General features: G+C 43.5%; 1 protein-coding gene across 1 annotated transcript in view; it reads left to right on the top strand.

Moving 5' to 3' along the window:
- The window catches only part of LOC106540488 (synaptotagmin-15), a 28,999-nt gene extending 15,831 nt beyond the window's left edge, over positions 1-13,168 (top strand). Inside the window, exons 6-8 of the mRNA XM_087702097.1 lie at positions 9,170-9,290; positions 10,958-11,128; positions 11,230-13,168. Coding sequence (XP_087558223.1) covers positions 9,170-9,290; positions 10,958-11,128; positions 11,230-11,366 — 429 coding nt within the window. The 3' untranslated portion in view covers positions 11,367-13,168. The remainder of the gene's footprint in view (positions 1-9,169; positions 9,291-10,957; positions 11,129-11,229) is intronic.
- Positions 13,169-13,414: the final 246 nt, after the last annotated feature.

The following is a 13,414-nucleotide window of genomic DNA, read 5'->3' as shown; positions in this document are numbered from 1 at the left end:
TCCAATGACACTAAATCCTTATATCCTATTCTAGCTAAACATCCATAATGTTTAATAACAAAGTTTTCTATCCTTCTTTCCAAATCATTGTTTACAATTTACATCTCATTTCCTTATATTGTTCCCATACATATGCATATGCATATACATATACATATGTTATTATCATTATCCCTCCTTTATTTGACTATATCCTGCATCATATCATTTTCCCCCCTAGTAATCAAGACTTAACTGAATCTAACTTAATTCTATTATTATTATTATTGTTGTTGTTGTTGTTGTTGTTGTTGTACAATTGTATCACAGCGGCCAGTTGTTTCGCCGGATTTGGCATTGGTTACTAGTCGGGCCCCACCCAGGGGCCTAGGACGTCGTAATGTATTTTCGTAATATGCGTGCAGATCCAAGCAGTGCGGCTTTTTGCATTTGACTGATGGTGATTTTGTCAATTTTTAACTGTTTTAAATGTAATTCCAGTGCTTTTGGAATAGCACCCAGTGTGCCAATTACCACTGGAATTACCACTGCTGGTTTGTGCCATAGTCGTTGAATTTTGATTTTTAAGTCCTGGTATCTTGCGATTTTTTCATGTTCCTTCTCGGCAACCCTGCTATCACCTGGTATTGCGGTGTCTATGATTGTGACCTTATTTTTCTCAACCAGTGTGATGTCTGGTGTATTATGCGCCAGTATTTTGTCGGTTTGTATACGGAAATCCCACAAGATCTTGACCATCTGATTTTCGGTGACTTTTTCAGGCTGATGTTCCCACCAGTTTGTTGCTGTTTTAATATTATAATTTTTGCACAAATTCCAATGGATCATTTGTGCTACTGAATTGTGCCGCAATTTATAATCAGTCTGCGCGATTTTTTTACAGCAGCTGAGTATGTGATCAACAGTTTCATCAGCTTCTTTGCAAAGTCTGCATTTGGCATCATCAGAGGATTTTTCGATTTTGGCCTTAATGGCATTTGTGCGGATAGCTTGTTCTTGCGCAGCCAGGATTAGTGACTCTGTTTCTTTCTTTAATGTACCTGTTTTTAACCATAACCAAGTTTGTTCACTGTCCACTTTATCTTTTATTTTTTCCAGAAATTGGCCATGCAGTGCTTTGTTCTGCCAACTCTGCATTCTTAATTTTATCACATCTTTTCTGTATTCTTGTTTCGTCTGTTGGGCCTTCAGTAGTTTTTTGTTCTTTACTTCAATTAATAGATGTTCTTGACTTTCTTTTAAATAATCAGCCTGTGCATGTTTTTCTTCTTCAACTGTTTGCTTCACTTGTAATAATCCTCTGCCACCTGATTTTCAGGGCAGATATAGTCTATCAATATCACCACGTGGATGTAAACTATAGTGCATTGTCATTAGTTTCCTGGTTTTTTGGTCCAAAATGTCCAAATCAGCTTGTGTCCAGTTAACTATACCAGCTGTGTATCTTATAACTGGTATTGCCCAGGTATTTATGGCCTTGATTGTATTTCCACCATTCAATTTAGATTTCAAAATTTTCCTAACCCTGTTGGTGTACTCTTGCCTGACAATAGTTTTTACTTCTCCATGCTTGATATTATCCAACTGTAGAATGCCTAAGTATTTGTAGGCTTCATTTTCATTGCATTTAATTAGTTGGCCATTGGGTATTTCAATTCCCTCACATGCAGTGATTTTGCCTCTTTTTATGGATACAGTGGCACATTTTTCCATGCCAAACTGCATTGAAATATCGGTGCTGAATACTTGGACTGTGTTTGTCAATGATTGGATTTCTATTTCTGAGTTTCCATAGAGTTTCAAATCATCCATATATAGTAAATGCGAATTTTTTTCAGCTTCTTTTTTTGTTTGGTAGCCTAATTTCATTTTTTTTTTAAGATTACTGATAGTGGGATCATTGCGATGATGAAGAGAAGAGGTGAAAGTGAATCACCCTGGAAAATTCCTCGCTTAATATTAACCATTCCGTAGATCTCATTTCCTACTGCCAACTCAGTTCTCCATTGTTTCATCGCCTTTTCAGTAAAGGATGTAACACTTTTGCTAATGCCAATTGTTTCTAAGCATTTTATGATCCAACTATGTGGCAGTGAGTCAAATGCCTTTTTGTAATCAATCCAGACCATATTCAAGTTCGTTTTTCTGTTCTTACAATTTTCTAATATCATTTTATCAATTAGGAGCTGATCTTTTGTGCCCCTGCTCCTTCTTTTGTTGCCTTTTTGCTCTACTGGCAAGATATTGTTTGTTTCCAAATAATCCATCATGTTATCTGCAATAATGCCTGTGAGTAATTTGAAGGTTGTTGGCAAGCATGTTATTGGTCTGTAGTTTTCAGGTGTTGTTCCTTTAGTTGCATCTTTCTGAATCAAGTATGTTTTTCCAGTTGTCAACCATTCATCAATTTGGCCCTTTTGTAAAATTTCATTCAGTTGCCTGGCCAATATTGCATGTAAACTGGTCAGATATTTGAGCCAGAAATCATGTAATTGGTCCTTTCCAGGTGATGTCCAATTCTTTACCTTTTTTACTCGATTTTTGACCATCTCAGTTGTTATTTCTAATACTTGCATTTGTTTGTTGCCAATGCTTTTCTCAAAGTCAAGTATCCACTTTGCTTCCTTATTGTAGTCCTTTGCATTTTCCCACAATTCTTTCCAGAATTCAACTGTGGCCTGCTTTTCTGGTTTTTCACTTTTGGTGTCACCATTCACATTAAGACTTTGATAAAAACGCCGTTGGTCTGATCAAAATTGCTGATTTTGTTTATATTGGATGATTCGTGCCTCATATCTTTCAATTTTTCTAGCTGTTGCTGTTATCCGCTGTTTTACAATCTCTACAGCTTCATTGATGTTTCTTGTATCCAATCTATATCTTCTGATTGGCCGATCTATGGTTTTGTTGTTTTTAAGCCGTTGCTCATGCATGTTCTTTAAGTTACTAGCATCTGCCCTTAATTTTGGGGCAGCTTACAAAAAAGAGAAAAAAAAGACACATAACGAACACATAACGAAAGAAAACGGTTTAAAATAGCAACACCTCATACATTCATTCTAATCGGGGTTGGACCTCAACAATGAGGTCAACAGTCCCAGGCCTACCGGAACAGCCAAGTTTTTACAGCTTTCTTGAAGGCCATGAGAGTGGGTATGGTCCGGATCTCTGGGGGTAGCTGATTCCAAAGAGTCGGAGCAGCCACAGAGAAGGCTCTCCTCCGAGGGCCCGCCAGCTGACACTGTCTGGCTGACGGCATCTGAAGGAGGTCCAATATGTGGGATCTTACTGGCCTCTGGGAGGTATGTGGCACTAGGTGGTCTCGAAGGTACTCTGGCCCTAAGTCATGTAGGGCTTTAAAGGTGATAACCAACACCTTGAATTGCATCTGGAGACCAATTGGTAGCCAGTGCAGCTCGCGGAGGACAGGTGTAACGTGGGTGTACCTCAGTGCACCCAATATCGCTCGCGCAACTGCATTCTGGACTACCTGCAGTCTCCGAACACTTTTCAAGGGTAGCCCCATGTAGAGGACGTTGCAATAATCCAGCCTTGAGGTAACAAGGGCGTGAGTAACCGTTTGAAGTGCCTCCCGATCCAAATAGGGCCGCAATTGGTGCACCAGACGAACCTGGGCAAAGGCCCCCCTGGTCACAGCCGATAGATGATGTTCCAGGTTCAGCTGCGAATCCAGGAGGACCCCCAAATTGCGGACCCTCTCTGAGGGGCATAAATTTTCACCCCCAGGATTAAGGATGGACTGTCTAAGCTGTCCTTTGGGGGCAGCATCCAAAGCCACTCAGTCTTATCGGGATTGAGCACAAGTTTGTTCACCCCCATCCAGATCCTAACAGCCTCCAGTCATCGGCACATCACATCCGCCGCTACACTGAGCTGGCACGGGGCAGAAAGATACAGTTGAGTATCATCTGTGTATTGATGGTACTTTACCCTATGCTGTCGCATGATCTCACCCAGCGGCTTCATGTAGAGGGGGGACAAGACCGAACCCTGTGGCACACCACATTTGAGGGGCCTAGGGGTTGACCTTTGCCCCTCGACCAACACCGACTGTAACCTGTCAGAGAGGTAAGAGCAGAACCACCGTAAAACGGTGCCTCTCACTCCCACCTCCCCTAGGCATCGCAGAAGGATACCATGGTCGATGGTATCGAAGGCCGCTGACAGGTCAAGAAGCACCAGGATAGAGGAATGTCCTCTATCCCTGGCTCGCCAGAGATCATCGGTCAGGGCGACCAAAGCAGTTTCTGTGCTGTACCCAGGCCTGAAACCGGACTGAAAGGAGTCTAGATAATCCATTTCATTCAAGGTCCGCCGGAGGTGAAGCGCTACCACCTTCTCAACAACCTTTCCTAAAAAAGGAAGGTTGGAGACAGGAAGATAGTTTTTCAAAATAGCTGGGTCCAGGGAAGGATTCTTGAGGAGGGGTCTTACCACTGCTTCCTTTAATGGTTGCGGGAAAGACCCCTTCTGCAAAGATGCGTTAGTAATCGTCTGGAGCCAGACTCGTGTCACCTCTCTGATGGTTGAAACCAGCCAGGAGGTGCACGGGTCCAATAAACAGGTGGAGGCACTCATCGCTCCCATGGCCTTGTCCACTTCCTCAGGGGTGACAAATTCGAACTCATCCCAGAAAATCTGATTAAGACTAACCCTCAGCATCTTGGCTGGTACTGCCCAAGTGGAGTCAAGGTCTGTCCGAATCTGAGTGATTTTATCCGACAGAAACTGAACGAACTCCTCAGCTCTTCCCTGCAGGGGTTCCCCCGTCTCATCACCTTTCAGGAGGGAGCGGGTCACCCTAAACAGGGCAGCTGGGCGAGATTCCCCTTAACTTGAGATCACGTCTCCACTGCCCCGAGAGAAATACAAGGTCAAGCGTGTGTCCTGCTCTATGAGTTGGACCCTGAACTACCTGGGTCAAGTCCATGGTTGTCTTGGAAGCCATGAACTCCTGTGCCTTATCTGAGTGTTCATCAAGAGATGGCAGATTAAAGCCCCCAGTACCATTAGTCTGGGGAACTCCACCGCCAACCCGGCTACTGCCTCTAGCAGCACAGGCAGGGCTGTCGTGACACAGCTGGGAGGTAGGTACATCAACAGCAAGCCCAATTGAACCCCTAGGTCCAACTTCAAGAGGAGAGACTCACAGCCCACAATCTCTGGGGCAGGGATCCTGCGAGGAACTAACAACCTTCGGATGATAACTGCTACTCCCCCACCCCTTTCTCTGGTGTCGTGGTTGGTGGAGCACCTGGAATCCATCTGGTCACATTTCTGAGAGGGGGACTCCTGCCTCTTGGCCCAGCCAGGTTTCGGTTATACATGCCAGGTCTGCCTCCTCATCTAATATTAAATCCCGGATGAGGGGAGCTTTGTTCACAACCGACCTGGCATTTAGCAGCAACAACCTGAGACCAGGGCCCTGAACTCCTCTGCCACCAGGTTCTTGAGTTGAGCCTGAGGGGCCGGAACAAGGAATCGCTGTAATGTAGCGAGTCCTTCTTCCCCAGTAATGGCTAGCCCTACAGCTCCCATCATATCTGCCCCTCCCAGTCGTAACTGAAATGCTCCGACATCCCCCCCATCCCCGTAGATTCCCTCTCCCCCATGGCCCCCATTCTTCCCGGCAGGCCATGCGTACCATTCACTCCAGGACAGAAGGCGAGTCTGGCCCCCCATCCACTTCTGCTTCTGCACTCAGTGGAGGGGACTCCAGGTCGCACTCCCGATCCTATCATACTCACCAATCAAACACTGTCTTCAGACACACCCCACAATAGTTATTAAAATACAATAATACAATAATTAAATTAAAAGTGGGCACATTTTCTCTCACATTCATATACTCATACACCCAACAAACCAGCTAAAAAAATGCAGTTCCTAAATCGATGGTAATTAAAATAATTTACAAACGGTAAAAAAATTGGAAGTCCCGATCAGTGGTTCCGAACGGGCTCTCCTCTGCTGTTTCCCGCAGCCTGGCCCAAAACCGGGCCCTCGTCCGAGCTCCGCAGGGAAGGACCTTTGTCCAAGCCCCACAGGGAAGGCGCTCAGCATGAGTCCGAGGCGGCTGGAGCTGGTGGTAGTTTGGGGGGGAGTTCCTTGTTCTCCTCATTCTTCTCCCCTGCAGGGCCTGGAAGCAGTGCAGGAAGTCTGAGGCGGCTGGGGCAGCTGGAGATAGTTGGGGGGGGCAGGCTCCCCATCCTCCTCGTCCTTGTCCTCCCTCTCTGCAGGGTCCATGTGTCAGTGACAGGGCCGTCGGTGTGGGCAAGCCCAGCGGGGGTGACAGGGCCGTCGGCATGGCGGACTGTCCTGGGCCTCCCCTCAGGAAAGCCGGCTTGAACTCGGTGGTGTTTGGGCATGAAGGGCTTGGCGTTGACATTGAGGTGCTGGCTGGAGGCCGCGCCCAGCAGCTGCTCCTCCTCAGACTCCAGCAACTCCAGCAGGGCTGAGCCGGGCGCCGCTGTGGCTTCCTCATTCCCAGCGGCAGGTGAGGCAGCGCTCCCGGGCTCGAGGTCTGCCTGGTCCCAGCAATCGGGCACTGAGTCTCTGCTGCTCCCGCTGCCGTTCGCCTCCATTTTGTGCACCCGGTCCCTCGCGAGCCTCTCTGCTATGGCCCAATAGGACGAAGGGAACTACTGTGATCGTAAAGCTGTTGTTTATGTTCTTGGTGCTGGTTTCTGCCATGCTGGCATCAGACGGGAGAAAAAAGCCCGCTGGCCCGAGCTGAGGCAACATCCGTCTGACCCCTTCGGCATCCGAATTCCTTTCTCAAGGCTCTCGGCTCCTCCGGGGGACCCCTCACTGCGGCAGCTTGACAAGCTCCAGCTTCCTCCTGTTGCTGCTGCTGCTGCCGTTGTCCCATTTCCTCTTGTTGCTGGCTGCCGCCGGCGCCGGAGCGGTGGGTGAAATCGCACGGGGAACCGAGGCCACGGCGGCCGGAGAAGGCCCCATGGCAGCATTGCCCGAAGAAGTCAAGGCAGAAGAAAGCCTTGCACGGAATTCAGTGCATGCTGCCAAGCCGGCGATGCCTCGCTCAGCTCCTTCCAGCCGTTGCCTCCCTCACGGAGCAGGGGGCCTCTCTGCATGACGGAGCGAGGAGGAAGCTTCATTCCCCTTCATTCCAGGTTGCTTGCATGCTGCTGCTCCCGCCGTGGGCTGCAAAGATTCTGCCCTTACCTATCTCAAGCTGGCGCCGGTCACATGATGGATTTGATGAACATCTTCAACTTTTCTGTTGTATTTTACTCTTAGATGCACTAAGTAATCCAACATCTTCTCTATCCTCTTATTTGTATTTGATAATTTCTGTATTTCTGAGAATATCTTTTGCAGATTTAAAACTTCTATCTGATGCTGAAATTGCACCATGATTTCCAGCTGACAAACTGCTACCCTATCTTAGAAGGTTTTAGTAGAATTAAGCGTCACAATAACATTTCACCCCTCTCTGGCCAAGAATCTACTTCAAAGGAATAATCTGTGTGCCTTTCTTCTTCTTCTTATCACTCTATAAACAAGCTGTGAGTCCTTGAAGTGCCAAGCCAGGATAATGAGTGAAAAAAGTGTTTCGTTTCCAATACACAAACAGCCTAGCTTCCGAGTAGCAACATTATAATGTTAGAATATTACCACTTCTTTGTTTCTTGTTTGTATCTCTTTGCATTTCAAGTTTTAAAAAAAGATCCAATTCTTAAATGAGTTAGAAAAACACCCACAGTAATGAAAGAAGAAAGTTTTAGTCCATATATTATGAAGAATAGTCAAAGAAAAAAAATAGAAAAAGGAAACTTAATCCGTTCGTTTTAAAAGGCTTGCATAAATTCCATCCGTAAAGATAGCATTTAAAAAGTAACTTTTCAAAACCAGTCCAAATTTAATTCCGCCGCTTATTTCTTCTGTTCTCCAATTTAAATTAGTTTTAAATTTTTTTTGTAGGGAGTCACTTTTAAAACAGTAAAAATTCATCACCAGCTGAAAACAATTTCTCTTTCTGTATCCTTCCATTTTGGAGCCGCCCAGACCTCATCAGCTATTTGGCTGGATTTTTTGTCACCAGCTTGAAGAGCTTCTCTTGGATCAATCAGAGTCTTTGCGATGTCCCTGTGATCAGCAAGATGTATTCTTCCTGTTTGCCATCTCTACAGGACGGTTTAGGTCTGTTTAGACCATCCAGAGACAAAAGTGTTGACTGCGATCTCAGAGCATTGAGATTGCACGCCCTGTCGTCGCGACTTTGGCTCCTCCCCATCATGACATTGCTGCTTTTAATATGATTGCCTAGGTAGTTGATGTACAGCAGAAAGAGTGTGGGTCCTAAAATGCTGCCTTGGGGGACACCACTGTTAACAGGTGCCGGATTTGATTGGGCCCTCCCTATTTTGACTATTTGTTGCCTGTTTAACAGGAACTTTGCTATCAACTTGTCTCAGGATTTGGAGATTCCATAAGAACTTAGTTTCAACAATAGTTTGTCGTGCACCGCTGAATCAAAGGCTGTGCAGAAGTCTATGTATGTTGTATCTATTGCTTTACCCTGGTCAAGATGTGTGGGCCAAATGTTTCTGCAGTAGTTTCAGTTTCAGTTTCAGTTTTGGTTTATTTGTATGCCGCCCTTCTCCAGGAGGGACTCAGGGCGGGTATACGAGTTGCAGATTATATGACCATTTTTTCCTGAAACCAGCTACTTGTTAGAATTATGTGGGAATACGAATAAGGGATCTAATTAAGTTTTGAAACCTAAAACCAGATACTTCTCACTTGCATTCAAACTAAAGCTTGATGTGTTCTTCATGAAACCCCGGCTTAGCATTATGTATGACTATAATCAACATCAGATTGGATGAGCCAAGAAAATCTTACTGATCTTATTTGCCTTCTTCCATCTTTTCAATTAAAGAGAAGAAATTTGTTGAGGAAAGGAATCAGATGTTGCTGATGTAGGAGAACCTTTCCCATTTCAAGTTGAGTAGTGTTCTCCTTCTTCCCCACAATGCTGACCATCCACCAATATCTGGGGTGGATGAAGGAGAAGGAGAATTAATTACAGACTCATTAGCTATGCCATTTCTAGTTCAGCCATCCCACTAATTGAAGTGAATAACAATGTTATAGATTTCTGACCCATGTCTTCTCCTTCAAGCCACCTTCTGAACATGGCGACTTGCAGTTCTCCCTCAGCTACAATCACTACCTGGCCCGGCTTACAGTGGTGGTTCTGAGAGCGCGAGGTTTAAAGCTCCAGAATGAGAGAAACAGCACTGGTCAGTATGGGGGGAGGGAAGATCTACAACTATTTTGCTTTGTTTCTTTTCTTCATCTAAATCTAATTTGTAAGAATAATGAGGGTCTTCTGTATTTTGGATGATAAACTGTAATCACCAACTGGAAATTGACCACACTGGCACCTTCATTCTTCAACCACAAGAGGAAAGCAGGAAACTTTAAATTAAATTAAAATTAAATGTTTGAATATATGTATATTCCACATCTCAGTTTGGGTCTAAATTGCTACCCTCTCTGGATTACCAAACTCCAGAAAACCACATGGCAGGATTGAGATATGTTTCTTCTTTCTCTTTGCTTTCATCCACTGGCCATCCAGAATTTTATAGCAGCCTACATTAGACTAAAGTAATTCTTCTGTGTACAGAACATTAGCCCTAAATTCCTGTTTCAAAAACTGTTTATTCTCAATATCAAACAATTTTATCCCCATTGGGGACTCAATGTTGAATGTCCTCTAAATAGTTTTAGAGATTTCAATATTTGCTTAATATTCTATCTGTATTTGACATCTCACAATATTACATTGCAGTATTTAACATTTGCTATTTATCAATTGGTGTATAAACTTATGCTACAATACTCCAGGCTATTAAAAATTGGACAAATGGTGATTTATGAGGGCACTAATAATCCTCCAATTTTACATACCCCTAATCCTCTTTCCCATGGCACCCCAAGTAGGGAATGTATTGAGGCATTATGAAGAAAGGGCTACTGATTGTGGTCAAAAAAAGTCAAACTGACAAATGCAGGGGTGCAATCAGAACTCTTTTTATGTGTATTGCATGTATGATGCAGATAAGAGAGTCGGGGCATTAATCACATCATAGTGGCCACCAACTTGATTTTGACACTTACAGTGCTAATTTCCCCTGTCTACCTAAATGCTTATGCTGTGAACAAACTATCTCAACTACAGGTGACCTCCCTGCCTCAGAACCCCTTTCCAAGACCTTCTGAAAGCTTCTCCAAGGTCAGATAACTGGTGTTTTGTGAGTCAACAAATCACTGCTTTCTGGTGCCATGATTTTTGGGTCTTGGCTTTCCCTTGCAGTCATAAAAGGATCTCTAGGAGGTTTGACACATTTATTTAGCTTAGCAAAATAAAACAAATATTAACCATTTCAGTTCCAGAGACCTTTCTACCATGTTCTTATAGGTTTTGGAGGCTAAACAGAAAAAAAAAAGAATGAAAATGAATGAAATGTATATTCCTACCCCACTATATAGCTGGGGTGGGAATAGATCGCACTCACAATGTCTGACTGAATTTAAATCATATAAAATAGCATTGGAAGGAACTATGCATTTTGGCTTTCTGATAAGGCATCAAAAGATGATAAACTCAAACAATTCAACTTTAGAGTGAGCTGCCAGACTTTTCTATTAGATGTTTGAGCAGCATGCATTGAATATTGACCAAACTCTGTTTTAAATATACCCATATCTACTTTACAACAAGATCAAATTTCTCATTATCCATGCTTATGTTCCAGATAATTTGGAGTATTGTTGCAGGTGCAATCCATAAAATTAAAGTGAAATTATATTTTGTATGACATTCTTCCAAAGTGCCATTCTGGATGTTGTGCTTGAGTATCATTTTCTTCTCCATGTTTCCAACCTCATCGTTTTGTTCTAGGGGTGTGTGTCAGAGTGTCACTAATGAACCACAACCAGCTCATCAAAAGCAAAAGGACCACAGTAATCATTGGATCCTCCAATCCATTATACAATGAAACTTTTAGCTTCAAGGTGGATCAGCTGCAGCTGGACGCAACCAGTCTGAGCTTGTCTGTTATCCCAGGGGATGGTAAGCAGCCCACGATGCTACTCTCAGGGGTCTTGGAGATCCTCGTTAAGTTTCCACCATGATCTTTGTTTAATCCTCATGATTTTTGTGGCTTTGTTTAGAGACCTCCTCCCTGGGCTGTGTGATTGTGGGGCCCTTCATGTACACCCGGGGAAAGGAACTCGAACATTGGAATGAGATGATCAGTAAACCCAAGGAGCTGGTGAAAAGATGGCACGCTCTGTCACTTAGCAGCTGAAAACTCTCACAAGAGAGCTTCTGTCTCCGCAGTGGCTCCATTCTGATTCAGTTCATCACAGAAGTTCTGAGTCCCAGGGATCAAAGACAAGGGACAACCTTTCTCAAAGAGGCTGGATCACATGCTAGTAGATTATCTCAGATGACCCACTGAATGAAAACAAGAAGCCTGTTTGATCCTTAAACAGAGAAACATCTGCTGGATGCCTTGCTACTTTTATCATAACTGATATTTGATGGCCTTTACCCCAAAGCTCTGTAAATTAGTAGTATAATGCACCCCTAAGTATAATTCATAGCTGAAATCAAGGGGTTTGAGATTACCTATGTAAGGGCAGTTTTATTTTAACCCCAGAAAAATTACAGTGTACTTGCCCACAAATTACAGACAACCTTTCAAAGAACTATTCTAAAATAATACTGCAGCACTCCTGTTGAAAACATAACTATTGAACCAAATGAAATAAATACTCTTAGTTCATTTTAGTCATGTGTTTATTTAGATCTAACTCAGAGCAGTGGCTCAGTGTGGTTACGATGGTGAGGACGCTGGGCTTGTTGGCTGGAAAACTGGCAGTCCTGGTTGGAGATCTGAGCTGCACGCAACAAGGTGAGCTCCCTTTCCTTGCTCAGCTCCTGCCAAGCTAGCAGTTTAAAAGCATTGAAATGCAAGTAGATAAATAGGTATCACTTGACTGGAAAGGTAATAGCACTCTGTGATGTCATGCTGGCAACATGACCTCAGAAATGTCCTCGGACAGTGTTGTGGCTCAATGGCCTTGAAACAGAGATGAGCATTGCCCCCTAGACTCAGCAATGGCTAGTTGAGTAAAATCTTCCCCTCTCCCATTGGAAATTTGCTGTCTAAAATATTTCCACAACTTATTTATTGTTCTTCTTGGGAACAGACTTGTAAGATCTCATATAGGAGTTCAGTGATTATCAATAAAGAATTGAATCACCATGCAGAGTCAGAAAGAAATAAGGGTCGGCTAGCTGTTTTAGTGAGCATAGTCTAGTTATCTCCATGATGAAGAACGATTGCAGGAATTGGGTTTGTCTAGTTTAATGGAAAAAAATAGCTGGGATGATATCAGTCGAAAAGGGGGTCAACCTCTTCTCCAAAGCACCTCAAGACTGAACAAGAAGCAATGGATGGAAACTAGTCAAAGAGAGAACCAACCTAGAAATAAGGATAATTTTCCTGACAGTGAGGACAACTAATTAGTGGAACAAGTTGCCTTCAGAGTTGTGGGTGCTCCATCACTGGAGGTTTTGAAGAAGAGATTGGACATTTGTTTTCTAAAATGGTAGAGTTTCCTGCTTGAGAAGGAGTTGGATTAGAAGACTTTTAAGGCCCCTTCCAACTCCGTTATTCTGAAATTTCCATGGACTTCCCTGCTTACTATCGACCATAGAAGTGGACATTCAGATTTCCATAATGGAGTTCTCAGAAAATTTGATTCTGCCATTAAAAGAGAGTTTAATCTTTTAGTCCTTTCAATAAGGGAGGGACAATTGAACTCCAAGAGGTATTTCTCTCTCCTTAGCAACAATTCACAAATTATTTGCCTCTAATTTTGGCAGAAAACTGGCAGATAAGCATAGTGAGGAAAACAAGGTAATCTGATCTATGGGACGACGACTGTAATGTCTGCATTATTGGAACTGTTTCCTGTTGTGTGAAGACTTTTTCCATTCTCATGCTGACTGACAGTTTGGCAAAATTCTGTGTTGATAAGGGAAGTCTTTTAGCTACTACATGATTCTTGAAGAATCAAATTATAAACCTCTACACCAGGGGTGTCCAAACTTGGCAACTTTAAGACTGGTGCCTTCAACTTGCAGAATTCCCCTGGCTGGTTCTCAAAAAAAAAAAGAACCTCACATTTTAAATGTGAGATTCAGTTCAATCTTGGTAAATTCTACTTTTGATCCTTTTGTTACGGTAACGAATAGCACGTCCATTATTTAAAGAAACTTGGGGGGGGAGTATCAAATTATTTCAGAAACTCCTCTGAGAGTCAACCTGTGATCTTTTTGTAGCTA

This window comes from Thamnophis sirtalis, unplaced genomic scaffold (assembly GCF_051295495.1).
Source record: "Thamnophis sirtalis isolate CommonGarterSnake01/CBP01778 unplaced genomic scaffold, rThaSir2_p1.2 scaffold_15, whole genome shotgun sequence".
Taxonomy (NCBI): domain Eukaryota; kingdom Metazoa; phylum Chordata; class Lepidosauria; order Squamata; family Natricidae; genus Thamnophis; species Thamnophis sirtalis.
Note: the sequence above shows the minus strand (reverse complement) of the source record. Positions and strands in the feature narration are given on the sequence as shown.